A 21511-nucleotide genomic window follows, 5' to 3' on the forward strand; every position below is an offset into this window, starting at 1 on the left:
TGGTTTGCATCCTGCAGTTTATTTTACCTATGACTGGCAAAATTAGTGGACTTGTTTGTCCTTAGATTATTCTGTATCTTAATGTCCTTATGTCTGGTACATATTTGTACTGTATTTTTGTAATAGAATGTTACATATTATGTTAATGATAACTTATGGGAAGATTTCCAGTGAAAGGCAATTCAGGATATTGGAGACGTTATCTGTGCAATCAAAGCACCTAAAAGTTTGAACTATCAAAGTATCAAATAAACAAATGAGAAACCCATGATGTTGAGATAGTTTTGCATTGGATCATGGCTTCCAGTTTTGCATTGGATCATGGCTTCCTGGAAATCGAAGATAGAACTGACGAATGATATTTCCAGCATAGTTTCATTCTTCTGAATTTTTAGTTTGAGTATTAATTTTCCCCACTTTGCTGATGCAACTCCTGCAAATTTCTATAGACACTATCGTCAGTCTGACTATGGGAATATACTAGGTTTTGTCCATGTGTCTTCATTGTTTTGCACAGTCAATCTACTTCTTTGTTTCTAAGTATCATTTCAATCTACTTCTTTGTTTCTAAGTATCATTTCATAAGATTTGATGCATAACGTTGTATAGTTCCCAAGGTCTAATGTATAACAAAGGTAAGTTAGAGATATGTAGTTGAATATTGGTAACTTGTTGGATGACAGTTAAATTTTCTCATTGCTACGTGTTAGTTTCAGGTGGGAATTTTGAAAAAAGTTCTTGAAGAGGTTGAAAAAGTGATGCATGAGTTCAAAGGCACACTTTACAAATCAATGGAAGACCCACAAATAGATTTGACAAACGTGAGCTTTCTTTTAACTATTTTTTGTTATTTTAACTTGTTCCGTTACAGGATAGACAATTTTGAATACCTTCCCGATGCCTTATGGCTATCACAAGCATCTTTATAGTCTATGCTGGGACTGGGAGCAACACTTATTGTTCACAAATTGAAAGAGTCAGCTCTTTTTGTAGTATTTAAGCTTGCTGCAAGATTCTATTTATGGAAATATATTTCAGATAACTTCATATACCTGAAAAGAAAAGATGTTTGCATCTCTGTCAGTTCTAGACTTTCCATCATGGCTTTATTTCATTAGACTGATTGCATCATACACGTGGTTGCTTAAGATGGTTTAATTTAATGTACTATTTAGTTTCAATTTAGTTCATTACGAGAGGATTTTGCATTATGCTTTGTAATTAGATTTCTTCGGATATGGTTTTGTTTAGCTTGATATCTTCTATGTTTAACTTGGTCTCTTCTATTTGGAATTTGTTTTGTAGCTTTTTTTGTAGAGGTAGACTGAATTTTCTCTTTTATTTTGCTTTTAGTATAATACTCTTGTACTTTGAGTTAAAGACTATTTTATTTATAATAATTTAAGAGGCTTGTCTCATTTAAAAAAAAAAAAAAATTTAATGTATTATTTATTTACTTTATCTTTTGGGGGTGGCTACTCATTCTTTTGATATTTCATATAGCTTGAAAACACTGTGAGACTACTCTTGGAGCTGGAGCCTGAATCAGATCCTGTGTGGCATTATTTAAACATACAGGTAAACATATATCCATATTTGATGTGAGATCAATATTATTATTGAAAGCAATAAGCACAAACACGAGGCTTTACGTGGAAACCCGAGAGTCGAGAGAAAAACTACGATATTGTTAATTTTATGATTTTCTGATAAATGAATACATTAGGTACAAAGAGGGAGAATAAATAGAATACACTAAGGAATGAAAAGGAAAAGATTTAGGAAATAAGATAAATCTCCCCACAATCTTTCCATAAATACTTTAAGGGCCCGACCCACTAATTCTAACACTTTCCCTCAAGGTGTGACATAAATATCAATGAGGCCCAACTTGCTAACGCAAAAGTTGAAGTTTGGTCTGAGAAGTCCCTTGGTGACAACATCAGCAACCTATTGACTCAAAGAAATGTACGGAATGCATATGCTCCCACTGTCAAGTCTTTCTTTGATGAAATGCCGATCAATTTCAACATGTTTAGTTCTGTTATGTTGAATTCGGTTGTTAGCAATATTAATAGTGGCCTTTTTTTTTATCACAAAAGAGCTTCAATGGTGTCACATTCCTGATGAAGATCAGACAAAACTTTTTGGAGCCAAATTTTCTCACATATTCCCAAACTCATAGCTTGATATTTTTCCTCGGTGCTGCTTCTGGCCACAATACTTTGCTTCTTACTCCTCCAAGTTATAAGATTGCTCCAAACAAAGGTACAACAACTGGAGGTAGACTTTTTGTCAACAATAGATCCTACCTAGTCCGAGTCATTATATGCCTCAATGGTCTTTCTGTCTGTCTTTCTAAACATCAACCCTTTACCAGGTTTAGTTTTCAAGTATCTCAGAATTTTGTTGACAACTTCCATGTGTTCCTCATAGGGGACTTGCATAAACTGTTTGACAATATTCACAGCAAAGGATATATCAGGATGAGTATGGGATAAGTAAATCAATTTTCCCACTAAGCATTGATATTGTTCTTTATCAACTGGAACTTTATCATTAGAGTTTCCTTGTTTATAGTGAATTCAATAGGAGTGTCAGCAGGGCGACATCCCAACATACTTGTCTTGGTTAGCAAATCAAGGGTGTATTTTCTCCAAGAGACGGAGATGCCTTCTTTAGATTTGACCTCCATTCCAAGAAAATATTTTAGATTTTCCAAATCCTTGATTTCAAATTTATCACTCATTCTCTGCAAGTTGATTGATTTTTGCCTGATCATCTCTAAACAATACAATGTCATTGACAAACTATTAGAACGACAATCTTCCCTGTCTTGGAAACCTTTCTAAATAAATTATGATTAGAGTGCCCCTGGCTGTGTCTTTGGGACTTGACAATGGTAGTGAATTTGTTAAACCATGCTTTGGGTGACTGTTTCAAACTACATAGGGATTTCTGGAGTTTACACACCTGCTGATCCAACTGGGCTTCAAATCCAAGCGGGGGCTCGTGTAGACTTCTTCCACGAGGTCTCCATTCAGAAAAACATTCTTAACATTCAGTTGGTATAGAGGCAAATTTTTGTTCACAGCAACATATAGCAGGACTCTAACAGTATTCAATTTAACAACTGGAGAAAAAGTTTTTGAATAGTTTCCACCATAGGTTTGAGTAAATCCGTTTGCAACTAACATTGCCTTGTGTCTGTCAAGAGTTCCATCTGCTTTGTATTTGAGAGAGAACACCTATTTGCATCCCACAGTTTTGCGTCCTTTGGGTAGAGCACAAATCTCCCAAATTCTATTCTTTTCAAGAGCCTTCATCTCTTCCGTGACAACGTTCTTCCATTCAAGACACTCTAAAGCAATGTAGATACTTTTTGGTATTATGGTAAAGTCAAGGCTTGCTATAAAAGCTTTGAACTGTGATAGTTGCAAATGGGATGTTTAGTACAAGATTTGGTACCTTTGCTTAGAGCAATAGGAATGTCAAGGGGTGTCAATGCAGTTGAGATGTTTGTGTGGGCTTATTGATCTTCAGTCTTTTCATTTGGGTGCTCTTTGTATATCTCTCATGTACTTTGAGCATTAGTTTTGTTTTATTAATCAAATTTGAGACTCGTCTCCTTTTCAAAAATAAAAAGGAACAACCTCTTTATTAATAATATTAAAGCTCAAAGTACATAAGGTTCATACAAAGAGCGAAAATAAAGAGATCAAAGGATCAATGAGCACACTTGGACTTCTCAACTAGGTTGACACGCCGTTAGTGCACTCATTACGTGAAGGATAATCTTTTGTTCTCACTTATGCTTCTTTTCTTGGGTGACCTCTTTGAAACTTTTGTAGGAAGCCCGTGAGTGATATTTGTAGTTTCTATTTGTCACTTTCCACAGAGTTTGTTATCTTCATTTTTCTTTTGTTAGAAGTTGAGCACTTATTTTATTTTATTTGAGTTCAACAATTGTGATATTGGAGAACTGAACCATGAGTGTTGGGGATGGTATTAACTAATAAATGTTATATTCACATGATAAAAAGTGTTGTTTTTTTCCTTAAAAATACTAAAATAGTGTCATATCCACACTTGAGGGCGGAACACATTTTCTAAAGCCCGGGAATGAAATGCTCCCCATTATTTCATTTGTTCAATGAAATGTTTCTTCTCTAAAAAAATAAAGGAAATAAAATGCTATTTTCTGATCTGTATATTTTCCTTCTTTTTCTCCTTTTCACGCATAAGTGAATGGATTACTTTGGAAGTCAAGGTTTTAGAACTAGTAAAGAACGATCAGCTCATCAAGCTACTTTTTGTTTTCTTTTATAGAATCACAAGATACGAGGTTTGCTTGAGAAGTGCACCTTAGATCATGAATCGAGAATGGAAGCATTGAATAATAAAATGCGTGAAAGAGCTCTTGCTGATGCAAGATGGCGGCAGATTCAACATGATCTTGATCAATCTGTAGGTGAAATCTACGATTCTTATGATGATTTGAGCAAATTTGTTAATATGACCTTTTCCTTAATTTATATTTTTGTTTTTTTATTTTTATTGTTGTCAGTCAGATGTGGATCATTCATCTTCTGTGGATGGGCATCTCCCAGTAAGTGTGGAACCTGTGGAAGTACACAGTGAAGAAGTTGATGCTCTTAGAGCTAGATATATTAAGAGAATGACTGCCGTACTTATCCATCACATACCAGTGTTTTGGAAAACTGCTCTATCTGTTTTCAGTGGGAAATTTGCCAAGGTATTTTGACATGCTTTTCCCGTCAAAATGCCAGATCCATTCACGATCTACTGCAAGTTGTCTTGAATATGCAAATCTGTTATTTTTAAATTACTTCTCTAATTCTTAGTGCTTGTTAGGATAGTTTTGCTTAGTTTCTATTATCTTGATGCTCAATTTTGATTATTTCAGTCTTCTCAAGTTTCTGCTGAATCAAATGCTAACACCTCGGCTAGCAAAACTGAGGACAAGGTTGGTGAGGGGAAGTACTCAAATCATTCTCTCGAGGAAGTTACGGGGATGATACGCAATACACTATCTGCATACGAAGTGAAGGTGAGAATGCAGTTGACGGATATGTTTGTGTCTTGATAATGACTGTAATACTGATATTGGATTATTGGACGATTTCACCTCAGAGTATAATTTTACTGATGATAAGTGTTTTGGTTATCACTATTGGCTCTGTTTTTAAAGGACACTCTCCTATCACCCGTGAAGAGATGACTCTTCAAGACAGGGAGAGTGTCTCCCCAAGCAACCAAGGAGGGGCTATCATTCATGTAGTTGGCTTCTGTTACTGTAAAATTTTTAGTTACCGTTTATTTTCTTTTTACATTACTAGCAGGGGGACATATATATATACATAACCTTGGGAGGATGACTAAATATCTGATAGACCATCTATTATTTTACAATTTAGTAGAAAGAGGAACAGAGGAAAGGCACCTGTGAAGGAAAACAAAAGCATTGAGAACGGGGACCACACTAGGGCTCAGGGTAGTTAGAGGTTATGCTACTGTTATAAGGGGAATTCGGAAAGAGAGAGGGGGGATCATTTTGTTGAGTGTTTCTGTTTTCATCCTTGAGAGATGGGATAAATGGAGAGAGAGGGAGTCTCGGTACATTTACGTTTTCCATTGTTTTTCTAAGAATTGATCAGTGAATCAATTCTCCATTGTAATCCTTTTACGAATATCAATTGAATAAGAACACTCTTTCTTGGTGTTCTATCAATATCCTTTTTGTATTTTCTAATTAATACAATCGATATTATGCCTACTTTCTACGTTCATCACAATTGATTCCTTCATGGTGTACATGCTCTTGGCAAATTTATGCAAAATACTTAACTTGTCAGGTTCATAGCACCTTTCGTGAGCTTGAAGAATCAAATATCCTTCAGCCGTACATGAGTGATGCCATAAGTGAAATATCTAGCGCGTGCCAAGCTTTCGAAGTGAAGGAATCAGCTCCTCCAAGTGCTGGTATCTAGACATCGTTTACAACTAAATTTTTTCTGCCAGCTGCATTATTCACATTTTTTTTTCTTTTTTCTGAACACAGTAATTGCACTGCGAACACTCCAATCAGAGGTGACAAAGATTTATATTTTAAGGCTTTGTTCCTGGATGCGAGCCTCTATTGTAAATATTTCAAAAGACGAAACATGGGTCCCTGTGTCAATTATTGAGAGGAATAAATCTCCATATACTATCTCTTTCTTGCCTCTAGCATTTCGATCTATCATGTCTTCAGCAATGGATCAAATAAATTTGTAAGTCTCCGGTGCTTTCTGTTATACACATCTTCAATATTTCTGCACAAAGAAGATAATGAATAAAGCACAGGTCTTATCACAGGATTTCATCTGTTGTGCTCTTTGACAACTGTTCTATATACATTAATTCCTTACAATGCCATAAAAAATTAGTTTGGGCTTGTGATATGAGATGTGTTCATATATGGGGTTTCATTTACATTTAGAATAGCAGGAATTTCTAATTGCATTGCTTTCATACGCTAAGGGTTTAAAATGTTTGTGACTACCATGCATAAACGCTGAAGTCAAGCAATCATGGTGAGAATAGAATTTGAAAGAAATAGAGAAGGGAAGATATGAAATGCCACCCATAAGCTGATTTGATATCAAATAGTTTCATTTTGGATAATAATGCAATGAAATTCATTAGTGCTATAATTAATTATCCAACATTTGATAGATTTAGATATGCGGTTTCATTTTTTTTCTTCAAATAATCAAAATTCCCTAATTGCATTGCTTTGATGTTCTTTATGTACGTGCTATTGTGCATTATGAAACAGAAGTTATATAGTCATTGTGTGGATAAAATTAATGAGAAACAAGAACGGAAGATAAATTCCTGGTTCATAAGTGACAAATTGGCATTTGGGCATAAAGTGCCATGACCTATTCTCTTTACTAGAATGAAGTTTCAGTTATTTATTTGAGAAATTTAGACATGCAAAACCGTTCTAGCAAAATGTCACTGCAAGATCTATTCTTTGGAGATCTAGACAAAAACTTCCTTTTGAAAGAATATTACATATTTACTTTTAACTGATTCTCAGTTGCATTAAATTTCAGTATGGTTCAGTCTTTAACGAGTGAAGCTTCGAAATCAGAGGATATATTTCTGCTACTTCAAGAAATTGAGGAATCTGTTAGACTTGCATTTTTGAACAGTTTCCTTGATTTTGCAGGTATTATATGCTTCAACTGTTTTTGCTATACTTGCATGGAAGATTTTCTTAATCATAGCTCTTGATGTACATCATTTTATGCTTACCTTGTCCAGGTCATCTGGAGAATATTGGAAGTGGGCTTACCCACAAACAAAACAAAGACAGTCCACACTTACAGAACGGATTTTCTCATGAATTGCAAGAAAAAATACTTTTAGATGTGTCTGGGAGTCTTGTGAATCCGCATCAACAATTGTTAATAGTCTTGAGCAACATTGGTTTTTGCAAAGATGAGCTTTCATGTGAATTGTATGGCAAGTACAAGCATATTTGGTCGCATTCTAGGTAGAGATTAAGGCTTACTTTCCCTAGCAGTTATACTTTTTTATCCTTCAGGTTTCTAATAATACTTCCTTAGATGCAGTGTTTTTAAAGGCTCAAGGCGCACTAAGGTGCAATTGTCCTCTGGAGCCTAGGCGCACAAAAAGGCGCGAGCTTTTTTTAACGAGGCGCACTATATAAACAAAAAAATAAAAAAAAAACACATATATATATATGTACACATACATACATACAAAATTGAAAGGAGCAACAATGTATAAAATATAAGTAAATAACCAATGTGAAAATGAGAATTAACTCTAATGTATTAAAATATTAGAATATTAGTTTTCTACCCAAAAAACAAAACATAATAGAAAACTAGTCGGAATATGTTCAGTTTAAAAAACAAATACAATAATTTTTTTTAAAAAATTAAAGCCTAGCCCAAATGTTAAACAAAAGCCTGTGCCTTTGGGCCATTTTGTGCCTGGAGGAAGGCGCGCGCCTCAGCAGAGGCCATCATCAGCGGCTCGCCTCTCCATAATAAGCCCGAGCTGTGCGCCTTGCGGCTTGGAGCGCCTTTTAAAACACTGCCTAGATGTGGTTTAAAATTTCATGGTTGACATGTGATGTAAAATATTTAACTGCAGTGCTTTATATGTTTTTAGTTTTGATTTACCTTAGTGCATCAATTTTTTTACTTTAGTTTTTAATTTACTTTAACTCATTGTGATTGAGACCATGGATGCTGAGAGTTATATATTTTGCGGGTTCTCCACTAACGCCCTCCCATCATTCTAGGGTAAAAACTGAAGAGGATAGCAGTGACCTCCAAGATCTTGTTATGTCCTTTTCAGCACTTGAAGAAAAGGTCCTTGAACAGTATACATATGCAAAGGTATTTGCCAAAATCCATTCTAAATCTAAGTAATTAACTTTAAAGCGACAACTCTCGATACTGATTCCTGCTGTTTTCTTAGAAGTATATCCTTATCATCCCTTGATCCCACCTGTCTTGCATATATTTTGAATAGGAGTGAGTAATTCACCTTTCTTGCATATATTTTGAAAAGAGTAGTGAGTAATCCACATCTTCACAAACCTCTTAGTATTGGTGGGGTCCAAGTTTTTTCATTGAAAAAATGAAAAGGGACTAATGTTTATGGAAAAGTTACATAAAGGAGAAAATACATTGGAAGAATGACTTGAAAATACAAAAGATACATAGAAAAACACAAGAGTAACAAGGACAATGCAAAGAAGCAAAGAGAGACCAGGAACAGTGTTTTAAAAAGTCCTCTTGGGCACGCGCCTAGGCTCAAGGTGTATGTCTGGCGCCTCATCTTAGGCGCACCCTTTTGTGGAGCCCCAAGGCTCAAAGCCTTGGATCTTGGGGTTTGTTCATTATTTTTAAAAAATAGTAATAGTTAAGGGTTTTCCTTCTTTATTAACTAAAAGAATCCAGGTTACTAAGCTTAAATGGATAGTTCCTTGTGCTTGTAGTTCTTTTTCCCTCCATATTTCCACTTCAATTATGCTTTTTCCTTTTAATATAATATTCTTTCTATGTAGGGCCACAAAAAAAATCTACGCCTCTTTGTGCGCAATGTACCTAGGCTCCAGAAGGCCATTACGCCTTAGTGCGTCTTGGGCATTTAAAAACATTGACCAAGGCATCATAAACTATTTGAGACTTTACCATCATTCCAAAACTTCGTGAGACGAAAGATCCTTCCTATCGAAAGAACTACCAATGGAGGGGAAAACTTCCATCTAAAAGAATTTAGAACATTGACTGCGAATGAAGCTTAAAATTGAAGCCCAAACAAACTCTCTTGGTGTTCAATCATAAACACCTCTAGAAATAAAACCATCGATGCAGAATATTCTAAACTGGCTATATCAATGAGTAGGGTTCCATCATTGTGTCCTTAAAAAACAGAGTGAATAGTGAGTAGGGTTACCCTAAATCCTTTTTTATATCATTATGTATTCTATTTATTTTCCCTCATGGTTTTTCTCCCGGTACTCGGGTTTCCACGTAAGTTTGTGTTTCGTGTTTTAATGCTTTCAATAGTATTATCTCTCCTTTTTTCGTGCCCCTACTTCGGTGTGAGAATATGGAGAAGCTCACGATAGATTTTCGCTTGGAGGAGGTGGACGAAGGGCAAGGTTCTCATTTGGTTAGGTGTGAGGTGGTTAGGAGATCTGTAAGAGGAGGCGGGGTAGAGCTAAAAAATCTAAGGTTACATGACAAGCTCCATCGGTTAAATGGGTTTGGTGCATTTCTTGTGAGCTTGAATCTTTTTGGTGTAAGATTATTGCTAATAAGTATGACCATCCCATTGGATATTGACACATGGAAATGAAAATTGGAGAGCTTTGATACATTTCATTGAAATCGATGATCCAACACATGATAAAAGAAGCTGGTCACTAGAATCTCATGGGGTTTTTAAAGTAAAGTCACTTACAAAGCGCATAGCTTCTGCATCTTTGATGGATCTACAATTGGGAAAATGCCTTAGCAAATCTAAAATCCTGAGGAGGGTAAATATAACCCTATGGATTATGTTGTTCGGGAGTTTAAATTGTGCTTCAGTTATGCAAAAGAAACTACCCACTCATTATATTTCACCACATATATGCTCATTCTACGACACATTTTTTATGACTATGTATATGTCGAAGAAATTTGCACAAAAGAAAGACACTCACTTGGAAGAAAGAAACTTTTATTAAGAAATTTGCAAAGGATGGATACTTTTGGAGAGAACACTCTTTTACTCTCAGAACACTCATTCACTTTCGCTTAGAGTTCATCATTAACTCTCTTTCTTTCTTCCTCTTTTGCTTTGCTTTCTTTTTTTTGCTTGGTTTGCTTTCTTTGCTTTGTTCACAAATGAAGACACAACCCTTATTTATAGGTGTCAGATCCTTGGAACCCAAGTCAAGGATTTCTCTAGAATTCTAACTATTCTAGATATTCTTAGTCTCATCCTTATCTAAAGGAACTCTGTAGAATTCCTTAACCTAAATAAAATTTAGGATATTTCTAGATTTTTTCTTTTAGATATTCATTTACATCTTTTAACATAATTCTAGAGAAAATCTAATTTACACACTAATGACATATTATGGATACTTCAAGACTCTTCTAGACTAGTTAGTGTTGCTATATATTTAGCACTCCCCCTCTACATTAACTATTCTAGCCTTCTAGCACTTTGCATGCTTGGATGGACTTAGCATTCTAGCCCTTTGTCCTAACGTCTATGTATTCTCAATGTGTCCACTTCTTCCATGGCTTTTCTACATCGGATATTTTGTGACACTTCTTCGTATGTTGTCGGTTCTTTAAACTTTCAATTTATGTACCTAGAATTTGGTATTCTTTGTTTGGTTGATCTTTGTAACTGGTTTTTTTTATTATGTACTCCACTTTGCCAAGGACTTTGTGTCCTTAATTGTTCTTCGCCTTTGTCATTTTCTTCTTCACCTTCGTCATTTTATTCTTTACCTTCTGTTGGATCCTGTTATACTCGACTTATCTCATCTTTGGATCCTTCTTCAAAAGACCTCTCATCCTTTGGTGTCTTTTCTGATTCAAGTACCTTCTATGATAATACTTCATTAACTGTATGACATCGTTCATCAATGGATCAATGCACTCTGTCATTGGTTGCCTTTGCTTATCCATCTAAGCGTCTTCTGCTAACATGATATAGATGGAATCCATTTCTCGTCCTCCCATCAATAGGTTGCCACTAACTTTCAGATCTTGGTAGACCTTGATACCATCTGGTCCAAACACAACAAATTTGTCTGCAAATGTCAATTGAGATATTGGCAACAAATTCTTCTACATTTCAGGCATATAAAGCATGCTTTCCGATTCCACTTGATTGGAATTGGAACGAGGCATTACGAGAGTTTTGCCAATGTGGGCTATTGGAAACTTTGAGTTGTTTGTAGTTACAACAACTCAGCTTTCTTTGTACTCTGTTGTGTTTTGCAGCTTTTGCTTATCTCCTGTCATATGGTTAAAGCATCTTGAATCAACATTCCAATCATTTGCATAATTTACCTCTTCTGCATGAAGAGCCAACACTTCATTCTCCATTACATTGGATGTCGATTGGGGGTTAGGATCTGTTATCTCACAGCAATCTGCATCTCATCCTTCTTCTCTAATGCTCTCAACCTGGGAGGTGACTGCGTTGCTTTCTGCCGTCTTCTACTCTGTTGTGTTTTGCAGCTTTTGCTTATCTCCTGTCATATGGTTAAAGCATCTTGAATCAACATTCCAATCATTTGCATAATTTACCTCTTCTGCATGGAGAGCCAACTCTTCATTCTCCATTACATTGGATGTCGATTGGGGGTTGGGATCTGTCATCTCACAGCAATCTGCATCTCATCCTTCTTCTCTAATGCTCTCAACTTGGGAGGTGACTGCGTTGCTTTCTGCCGTCTTCTTCTTTTGACGACATTCTTTGTCATAGTGACCTATCTTTCCACAGTTGTAGCATTCACTCTTCTTTCTATGGCTGTGTTGACGATCATTTTTACTAGCTTCCCCTTCTTGAGGGCATTTTGGAGTCTCCTCATCTCCTTTTGACCCTGCTTCTTTTGAAATTTTGAATGACCTTTTCTTTAGCGACGAAAGAACGCTTCTTCATTGTTGCTTTTTATTGTGACCTCCAACATTTGCTTGGCCAATGCTTTTTGGCTGGCAAACATATTTTCTAGGTCAATCAAAGAAGGTTGGAATGCCCAACCTTGAATAGCAGCAATAAAACTTCTATATTCTGGTTTAAGACCATGAATAATATTTTCTTCTCATTCTCGATTCTGAAATAGCTCAAGTAGGATCTAATTCAGAGATTTCACAACATAGAGTTTTTACCTTGGTAAATATTGGTTGATAGTCATCTTCCTTTGAGCAATTAATAAGAGCTTGTTTTCTAAAAGCTGCAATCTTGCATCATTTTGTTTTGATAAATGTGAGGCAAACTTGTGCCATGCTTTCTTTGGTGTCTCCATAATACTAATGTGCTCTAACATTTCTTCATCAATTGTAGTTTTAATTGCAAACATTGCCTTACGTGCCTTGATATTCGATTTCTTCAAAGCAACATCCTCAAGTGGATTAACTTTTGTGCCTCCTACAACATTCCATAAGTCTTGACCTTGGAGATCTGACTTCATGCATGTGGACCATGCTTTATACTTTTGGGTGTTAAGCTTCTTGATTCCTTCGACTTGAAGGTCTCCCATCATCATGTAATGTTGAATGCACTATGCGATTAGCCGTATCCTAGACAACAAGCTTCATAGTCCCAAACTATATTTGATCTTAAAGAGCTCCAACACCGCAAGCTTGGCTTTGATACCGCTTGTTGAAGAAATTGGCACAAAATAAGAGATACTCACTTGGAAGAAAGTAGCTTTTATTAAGAAATTTACAAAGGATGAATACTTTTAGATAGTACACTCTTTTGCTCTCAAAACACTCACAGACTTTCACTCAAAGTTTCTCATTGACTCTCTTTTTTTTTTCCTCTCTTTTGCTTTGCTTTTTTTTCTTTGCTTGGTTTGTTTTCTTTGCCTTGCTCACAAATGAAGACACAACCCCTATTTATAAGTGTGAGATTCTTGGAGCCCAAGCCAAGGATTTCTCTAGAATTCTAACTATTCTAGATATTTTTAGTCTTATCCTTATCTAAAGGAACTCTTTAGAATTCCTTAACCTAAATAAAATTTAGGATATTTCTAGATTTTTTCTTTTAGACATTTATTTACATCTTTCAACATAATTCTAGAGAAAACTAATTTACACACTAATGACATATTATGGATACTTCAAGATTCTTCTAGACTGGTTAGTGTTCCTATATATTTTAACAGTATGTGCTACCAAGTGCTGGAGTAAACTCTTTCGCACCTTTAATCTCTGCTGGATTCTTGATAAGTAGTGTCATCTTAGTGTTAGTCATCTACTTATTTGCCCAGTTATGGAAAAAAATGGTTCCCTGATTTGATGCAAGGCCATCAAGGCAATTTTGGTGAAACTGTGGTTTGAAAGAAATCAACGGGTTTTTCATAATAAAGTCTCCTCCTGTGATAGATATGAGTTTGCACGGCTGAATGCCTCTTCGTGGTGTTCTCTCTAAGTAAACAATTTAAAGACTTCTCAATGCAAGATGTCCTCCTAAATTGGTAGGCCTTCATTTCTCCTCGTTTGGTGCTTCAGTTTTGGCTCATAATCTCTGATGCTTCTTCCTTTTACAACATTTATCTTTGTTTGACTATATCTTTATTGCTAGTCTTGTTCGAGTTTGTGTCTATGTTTTTTATTGAGATGTATCGGCTGTGGTTAGCCCTCTCTTGGACTCTAGTTGGTTTTTGGTCCTTTATTATGTATGGATATGATGAGGGTGCTAAGGGTGTGTCAAAGTACATGAGGGGTATACAATGAGCAAATAACCTCAAGATCAGTAGACACATCTCGACTAGGTCGACACGCATTTAGCGTCCTCATCATGTCTGAAAACAATTACAAGAAAACTGATTACATCAAAATCACAAGGCCAAAGCATGTGCGAGTTAAGTTCTCTCTCCTCCTCCTTTATCCTCCACCTTCCTTTTTAGTCCTCTCCCTCTTTTCGGTAGCTCCATGACGACTACATGCCAGATTACGAGCATTTAGCCCTCCGCTAAAGACTACCCTCAGACCAATGACTAAAGTTCTGGTGGTTGAGTTTTTGTTTTAATTGCACAGGGAAGTTTAGAAGCGAGACTGCAATGGAAGTGGTTGGAAAGTTCTTCAATCGTATTATCTATTTGGTCATAAGATGATAGCTTCCTTGTCGAAGATGTGGAAGCTCGAAGATCTTTATATGTGTCTAAAGATCAACTGAGTTGGATCCTGGAAGCATTATTGGAGTTATTAAGAGGTCCAAAGATCATTTCTTCCAAAAACGAGGGGGAGTTAGACCAAGGAAGACTGAAGTTTTCGAAGTTCAGGGAAAAGAAGGGTTGGGTGTTATGTTGTGACCTTTCGCCATTGTCAGGTGGACACTCCATCATTTGAGTGTGTTCAGGAGAAAACAAACAGGGGTGGTTGGCGTTTCACAAGATGTTGGAGAATTTCCTTTCAAAAGAAGAGTATATAAGTTGGTATTCACCTAAAATTGCCACGTCCTTTAATCCAATACAGGCTAAGAGTACAAGCTTCACAGATAAAACTAAATCGGATGGTATCTTAGCCCATAAAAATAAAGAAAAACAGAGTGCCGCCATTAAAGTTGATTATCATTCTGTCACCAATGATGAAGGAGAAAGTTCTCAGGTTTCCTTTGCTTTGAAGACAGCAAAACAGAGTCAGTGGGTGATAAAGAACTGGAAGGTTATTCGAGCAAAGTTTGAACATCTGTGGATCATTATAAGACTCTTTCCACTGGATGACGGGGGAGAAATTCGAAAATTTCTGGAAATCTATTTGCAAACAAGAATTATCAACAACCCACTGTTTGATAAAAACACTTTAATTAGTCTAGACCAGGGCTTGGTTGAAGACTTCATCAATGAACCTGGGATATGGCAGGAGATGGCAGAAGATGGGGCCGTTCCACCTTAAGTTCGAAAAATGGGATAGATTTAAACACGGCAGGCCATTGGTAATGAAAGGATTTGGAGGATGGTTGAGAATTAGAAACCTTCCTTTGGACTATTGGTGTAGAAAAACCTTTGAAGCCATAGGAAAGTTTTTCAAGGGTGTAGGAAACATTGCCACACAAACGCTTAATCAAAACGTTGCCACAGAAACGCTTAATCTAACCAATTGCGCGAAGCTAAAATTCAAGTTAAATAGAATCTATGTGGTTTTTATACCTACTACCATTGAAATTACAGATTTAATATAGGTAATTTTTTCTTTGATTTTGGTGATATTGAGCCTAGGGATCCCCAAGTATTTTCAAGGGAAGTCTTATTGTTAAGGATTTCAAAAACCCAATTGATTAACTAAGGGTTAGGCAAGCTTTGGAAGATCAAGATGTTGATGTTTCATTCTTCCCTCCAGAACTTTGTGTTTAAATCCACTAAAACAGCTCCCTCCTTTTCAAGAAATCCATTTGAAGCTTTGAATCACATTCAAGTTTCCTCACCGGCGCTTGAGGAGAAGATAGAGGCTGACGACCTGATTGGAAATGGAATCTGTCCACTAGAAATTAAAAAGCCGCATTCAAGGGAGAGAAAAATCAGTAGAAGATAACTATGGCTTTAGTTCATTGGGCTTTGGTCTCCTGCCAATTAAACCTCAGATGGTGGAGAAATCAAATGGGGCTCCTTTCGAGCATGGCGTGAACACGGAAAAAGCATTATTGAGGAAAGAGAATGTGGATGGAAATGATTCTTCCATCCATAAGGGCACGAAAAAGGAGTTTAAAAAAGAGGCCGTTGTAGTTCCTCCGTTAGTCCCCTCAAAAGACAGCTCAACAACATTAACTAATCACTTAAGAACCCTTCCATCTTCCAGCCGTGTTCTCATTTCTTCCTCTGCCTCAGAATCCGACTATTCCTTGCCATAGTCCAACCAATCAAACAGTAAAGTGAATCTAACATTCCATTCGTCCAATGATAATTTGACTAATGATCTTCAGTCTCCATCCCAATATACGAGTAGGGGTGAAATAGCTTAGAAGTTTCCGATTGATATTCCCATGCATCGATGAATGAAGAGAAACAAGAAGTGCAAGATTTCTAAAATGTATCGAACAAGTTCTTATTTGTTTAAGCCTTTCCGAAAAAATTTAGCTAGGAAAGGGACTTCTTTTAACAATTATTGGACAAAAATCACAGACCACGACTTGCTTGAGGCATGTTGTGTCAAGATCCAAGTCCCTGGACTAGAACAAAACAGATAAACTTTCTTACTTTTATCGAATAAACCCGGTTTCCATTTCGGATGTAATTCTCTAGTCTTTCAATTCTTTTGCGCGAGGAATACATTGCACTTTTCAAACAACTTCTCATAAAGCTTTGAAAGACTTCGGTGAAGAGTCATTCGCAAATGTAAGCAGTGAAGAACTGGAAAGAGAAGATGACGAGGATATAAAAAATATAGATAAAATGCCGGACGATATGAACAAGTTTTTAGGTATTTTATTCCAAACTGAAGAGGTTCAATTACATTCCGTGAAGGAAAGCTTCCCCTTTACTCCACTAGAAATTAAAGACATACATCAAAAAATGCATTCCATATTGGAAGCCTGTGAAATCTCCTTAGCCTAATCCAAAGGCAAACAGGTCATTCAGTGGATATCTTTCAGGTTTGGAAAACGAAGATTAGCTATTGAATTATGCGGAGGCTTTGGGCAAAAATCAATATGGCTGATTCTTAAAAGTTTTCTAAAGAACTTAATCTGGACATTGTACTTATTCAAGAATCTAGAAGAGACAGCTTCAATGAAGAAGTCATAAAAAGCATTTAGAGCTCAAAAGATGTTGGCTGCACTTTAGTTGGAAAGTTTAAGGAGTTTCGGTGGCATTCTTACAAGATGGGATCAAGGTTTTCTCAGAGACTGACATTAATAAAGCAGATTTCTCTTTGACTACTGCAGTACAAGATGGGATGAAGGTTTTCTCATAGACTGACATTGCTAAAGCATATTTCTCTTTGACTACTGGAGTAAATTTGTTGAAGGCAGTGCTGGCAAGATCTTGTGGATTAGAAGACTGCTTTGAGTTCCTCTGGGCATTGGATTGCAATGGCAAGATAGTGTTGAGGCAGCTGTTTGCATCTTCTTGGCTCTCTTTCTCCTTTCATCTTGAAGATTTGGTTGGGCAAGATTTTAGATTTGAGTGGGCTAATTTTGAGAGAAAGTTTAAGTCTTGCTTTGTATTTAGCTTTCTTCTGATGTATTGTCTATGATGGTTTTGATTAGCTCATTTATTTTCTGTTTGTGTTTGTTTTTAGGTTTCCATCATATTTATGTTGCCCGAATATAGTTTTTGTTTAAATTTCAGCTTGTATCTTCTCTTAGTTCTTTTGCTCTTAGTATAATACTCTTGTACTTTGAGCTTTTGTTTCATTATCATTAATAAAGAGGCTTATTTTCGTTTAGAAAAAATCACAAGGCGCAATCGAGCCTTTTCCCCATAAGCTAAGAGATACACACTAATAAAATAGCAAAAAGATATACTTTCTAACACTGGAGAATTTAAAGGAAAACACAGATAACATGGAAACGTCTCTTTCTATCGGTTGGGAGATGAAGGCCATGGGAAGATTTGGATAAAGAACACCATGACGAGGCATTTAATTGGGTATACTCGACATGATGGTTCCAGCTTGAACACTTGTCATGGAAGACTCGCTGATTGAACCACATCTCTACTAGTTATGCCTTGACTGTGTTGCATCGTAATAGGAGGGCATTTTTCTTCATGAGTGGACCCGTCAAGAATTTTGCGGAACATTATTTCTGATATTATTGTCAAAAGCCCAACAATACTGAATATTTGCAGCGGCCGGTTCCAACAGTTTACCGCATAAGCACGGTCAAAAGAGGTGCTGAAGATTTTCCTAGTATAGGAGACGGGGCACATGTGGGGTGAAAGATAATGGGATTGGAGCTTTTTCTGCGATACTGAAGCACAGTTCAGACTACCATACAGCATTATCTATACTGAAATATTAGCTCTCATCGGACTTTTAGTTTTCCAAAGACTCCTTTCAGTGCATTGTCAATAGGTGAAGTTGAGGATAGATGAAATTTTTGGTTCATTTGAAACTTATTTGTTATTTTTATCTTGAATTTAATTAATATATAATATCTGTAAGTGTTGTTTTTAAATATAGCAAATTGAACCAAAATATTTACAAAATATAACAATATTTTAGAATCTATCAATGATAGACATTGATAGATTTTGATAGATGTGTACTGGTGTCTATCACGATAGATCTTAATTTTCTTTTACATTTGTAAGTATTGAATAATTGTAAGCATTGAATATAAATCTTACAGCAACTTTTCTATTTTTACTTTAAATTATTTACAGTTGTTATTATTAATAATATCTTTTATTTTTTTTCGATCATTATTTTATTCATGCACTAATCGTTGATTCTACTTGCATCAGGCAAACTTGATGAGAACAGCTGCAACGAACTATTTGTTGGATTCCGGGGTCCACTGGGGAGCTGCTCCTGCAGTTAAAGTAAGTATGCTCCACTGCAGACTGTTCGCATGAGTGGTCCTATTGATAGCACCACCTCTTATTTTCGTTATTTAATAATCAGCACCTAAAACGGGTGCACTTTGTTTTTTTATTTTCTCCTTTTCCTTTTCCTTTTTTTTCTTTTAATTTTTGCAGGGTGTGCGTGATGCTGCTGTAGAGCTACTCCACACTCTTGTGTCTGTCCATGCTGAGGTAATCTTATCATCAATTTAGGATAAAACCAAAGCTATGCGCAAGAAGCGAACAATTGCATTCTCATTATTCAGATTTTCCTTCTGTATGTTATAACTATTTTAAGTATGTGCTCTTTCTAATTTTCTTTTATGCTATCCTGATGGTCTTATTTCTATTGTCGAAAGGCTCTCACACTTTTCTTGTTCCCTTTCCATTTGCTTCTTTCCTTCGTTCTAATTAGCAGTTCTGGCTTGTTGACTCTTGTAGTTTCAATTTTAATACATTGTTTCAGGTTTTTGCTGGTTGTAAGCCCCTTTTGGACAAGACACTAGGCATTCTTGTTGAAGGTTTAATTGATACTTTTCTCAGTATCTTTGATGAAAATGGAACAACCGAGCTACGGTCATTGGATACAAATGGTTTCTGTCAACTCATGCTTGAGGTAAAAGTAATGTTTAACATTAGGGGAGGGAAATCTGCGTTAGCATACAATTCTGGTCGAATGTAGGATGTCTTTCATGTATTTATATTTCAGTTACGGTAGACGATAGTGGCAAGAAAAGATGAACCGTTGGTCTGTATCAACCGCAACCAAATAACTAAATTGTCCATCCTCCAAACCCAACAGGACAAAAATGGTAAAATAACAAGTAGCTGAAGGAAAAATACCCTGTATCTCACATCCCTTCTTCGTTCAACGGGCATTTATGATAACTAGTTAATGTGCATTGGCGCAGTTTCATTTAGGTTGACCTGTAATGGTATTTGCTGCCTTGTGTTCCTTTTGCAGCTCGAGTACTTTGAGACTATATTAAATCCTTATTTCACATCCGACGCTAGAGAGTCCTTGAAGTCTTTGCAAGGAGTGCTTTTGGAGAAAGCTACTGAAAGTGTGGCAGAAGCCGCTGACAATCCAGGCCATAATCGTCGGCCAACTCGTGGGAGTGAGGAAGCTGTAGATGAACGACAACAAGGAGCAACTGCCCCAGATGAACTCATTGTAAGGATCATCTTTTTACATTACATCTTTTTCCATTTTAGTCTCTTCTTTTCAACTTGTAGCACTTCCCTTGGTGCACGTTATAATTGGTCAATGATAACTTATGATATTTGGCAATATGATATATGGTATCAAAGTCCATAATGTAGAAATGAACCTTTGGTCCAAAAACAAAATTGGGATAGACACAGGTGGTGAACCCAAAGAGGTAAGCATTTTCGGTGGACATATTGACTGTTGAGGATCTCACATTGGAAAAATCAAGGGACCTTACAATCTTAATAATATAGATGAACTACTTTGTCTCATTGTCAATTGTTTGTGAGATAGAATTATCTAATATTAAAAAATTCAAAGGAATTAGAAGCTTATCATTTGCTCAGTTTAAAATTTACCAAGGGACTACTATGGGTTTAACCTAGTGGTAAATAGGGGGCGTGACCTTGATAGGCATGGATTCAGTCAATAGTGGCCACTTACCTAGGATTTAATATCCTATAAATTTTCTTGACACTTAAATGTTCTAGGGTAAGATGACTTGTCCTTAAAAAAAAAAAGAATACCTTAAAAAAAAATTTAGATGTAAGGGACTAGATTGAAAGAACAAAAAAAATAATAAAATACTTTGATCATTTCTCTAATTTATAATGAAATGGTTTGAAAATTAGGAGTAGAAGGACTACATCAACTTCTAGAATTAGTATCATTTTACCAATTGCCACATGATAGTTGGTTCATGTCAACCATGTCTTTTCTTTTACTACAGATCTGTGCATTTGGCTATAGTCGAATATCTTTTCTATGTTACAGGCACTGGCGCAGCAGTACAGCACAGAATTGCTTCAACAAGAGCTTGAGAGAACACGAATAAACACTGCTTGCTTCGCAGAGTCAATTCCATTGGATTCTGTTCCTGAACCTGCCAAGGCAGCTTACACTTCATTTAATGCCTCTTATAGAGGAAGCACAACTCCCACTGGGTCTCCAAGTTTCTCATCTCGGAGCAGGCGTCGCTTATAGCGTTATTCTTGTTTGTTTGATTGATTTTCCATGTCAATGCATGACTACTTTTTGGTTTCCTTCATTCTTGTAAGTAATTAAATCTTCATTGGTAATCCTAGTATAATTTTTTCCATGGTCAGTTTTTGCTGTATTTGATTTGTCTATTATTTATTTTCAGTGACGTGGCGCTGTTCATATTTTGTCCTGAGTTTTATACAACGTTTTTCAACAAATATTTTTGCTAATAATATGTTTGATTTCCTCGGTTATATGCAGTTATTGCTGCCTACTTTCCATCTTACAAATATCAAATCTTGACTGCCTTAAATTTCTAGAACTTGCTGGATTGTCGTCGACAATTTTTCAAAAATGATTCATGATTTAGTTTTCTTTCGTTCATCTATGGTGTGCCGAAACACTGAATAGGTAACCCATCCCGGACTTGTTGAGGGTTAATGCCAAAGTTTGGTGTCTTTATAGTTTATACTAACTAGAATTTTAGGTCTCATTGATATTAATAAAACTGAATATGACCAACA

General features: G+C 36.1%; 1 protein-coding gene and 1 long non-coding RNA gene across 5 annotated transcripts in view; one reads left to right on the forward strand and one right to left on the reverse strand.

Moving 5' to 3' along the window:
* Nucleotides 1–21111, forward strand: part of LOC103500420 (exocyst complex component SEC5A-like) — a 32000-nt gene extending 10889 nt beyond the window's left edge. Inside the window, exons 7-21 of one of the 4 annotated variants that reach the window (XM_008463717.3) lie at nt 717–821; nt 1504–1578; nt 4330–4467; nt 4568–4756; nt 4928–5071; nt 5877–6003; nt 6083–6293; nt 7125–7240; nt 7336–7567; nt 8348–8444; nt 18698–18775; nt 18932–18988; nt 19263–19412; nt 19761–19970; nt 20781–21111. In XM_008463717.3, coding sequence (XP_008461939.1) covers nt 717–821; nt 1504–1578; nt 4330–4467; nt 4568–4756; nt 4928–5071; nt 5877–6003; nt 6083–6293; nt 7125–7240; nt 7336–7567; nt 8348–8444; nt 18698–18775; nt 18932–18988; nt 19263–19412; nt 19761–19970; nt 20781–20990 — 2139 coding nt within the window. In that variant the 3' untranslated portion in view covers nt 20991–21111. Of the gene's footprint in view, nt 1–710; nt 822–1503; nt 1579–4329; nt 4472–4567; nt 4757–4927; nt 5072–5876; nt 6004–6082; nt 6294–7124; nt 7241–7335; nt 7568–8347; nt 8445–18697; nt 18776–18857; nt 18989–19262; nt 19413–19760; nt 19971–20780 lie in introns of those variants that run through there. The other 3 variants (XM_008463716.3, XM_008463715.3, XM_051080382.1) reach the window with 3 other exon arrangements.
* On the reverse strand, nt 9913–13154 carry LOC107991886 (uncharacterized). Its single transcript, XR_001764172.2, has 2 exons — nt 12456–13154; nt 9913–12278 (listed from the first exon to the last, which is right to left on the reverse strand). It is a non-coding gene; the product is annotated as an uncharacterized LOC107991886 (long non-coding RNA).
* Nucleotides 21112–21511: the final 400 nt, after the last annotated feature.

The sequence above is a fragment of the Cucumis melo genome, chromosome 1 (assembly GCF_025177605.1).
Source record: "Cucumis melo cultivar AY chromosome 1, USDA_Cmelo_AY_1.0, whole genome shotgun sequence".
In the NCBI taxonomy this organism is placed as follows: Eukaryota; Viridiplantae; Streptophyta; class Magnoliopsida; order Cucurbitales; family Cucurbitaceae; genus Cucumis; species Cucumis melo.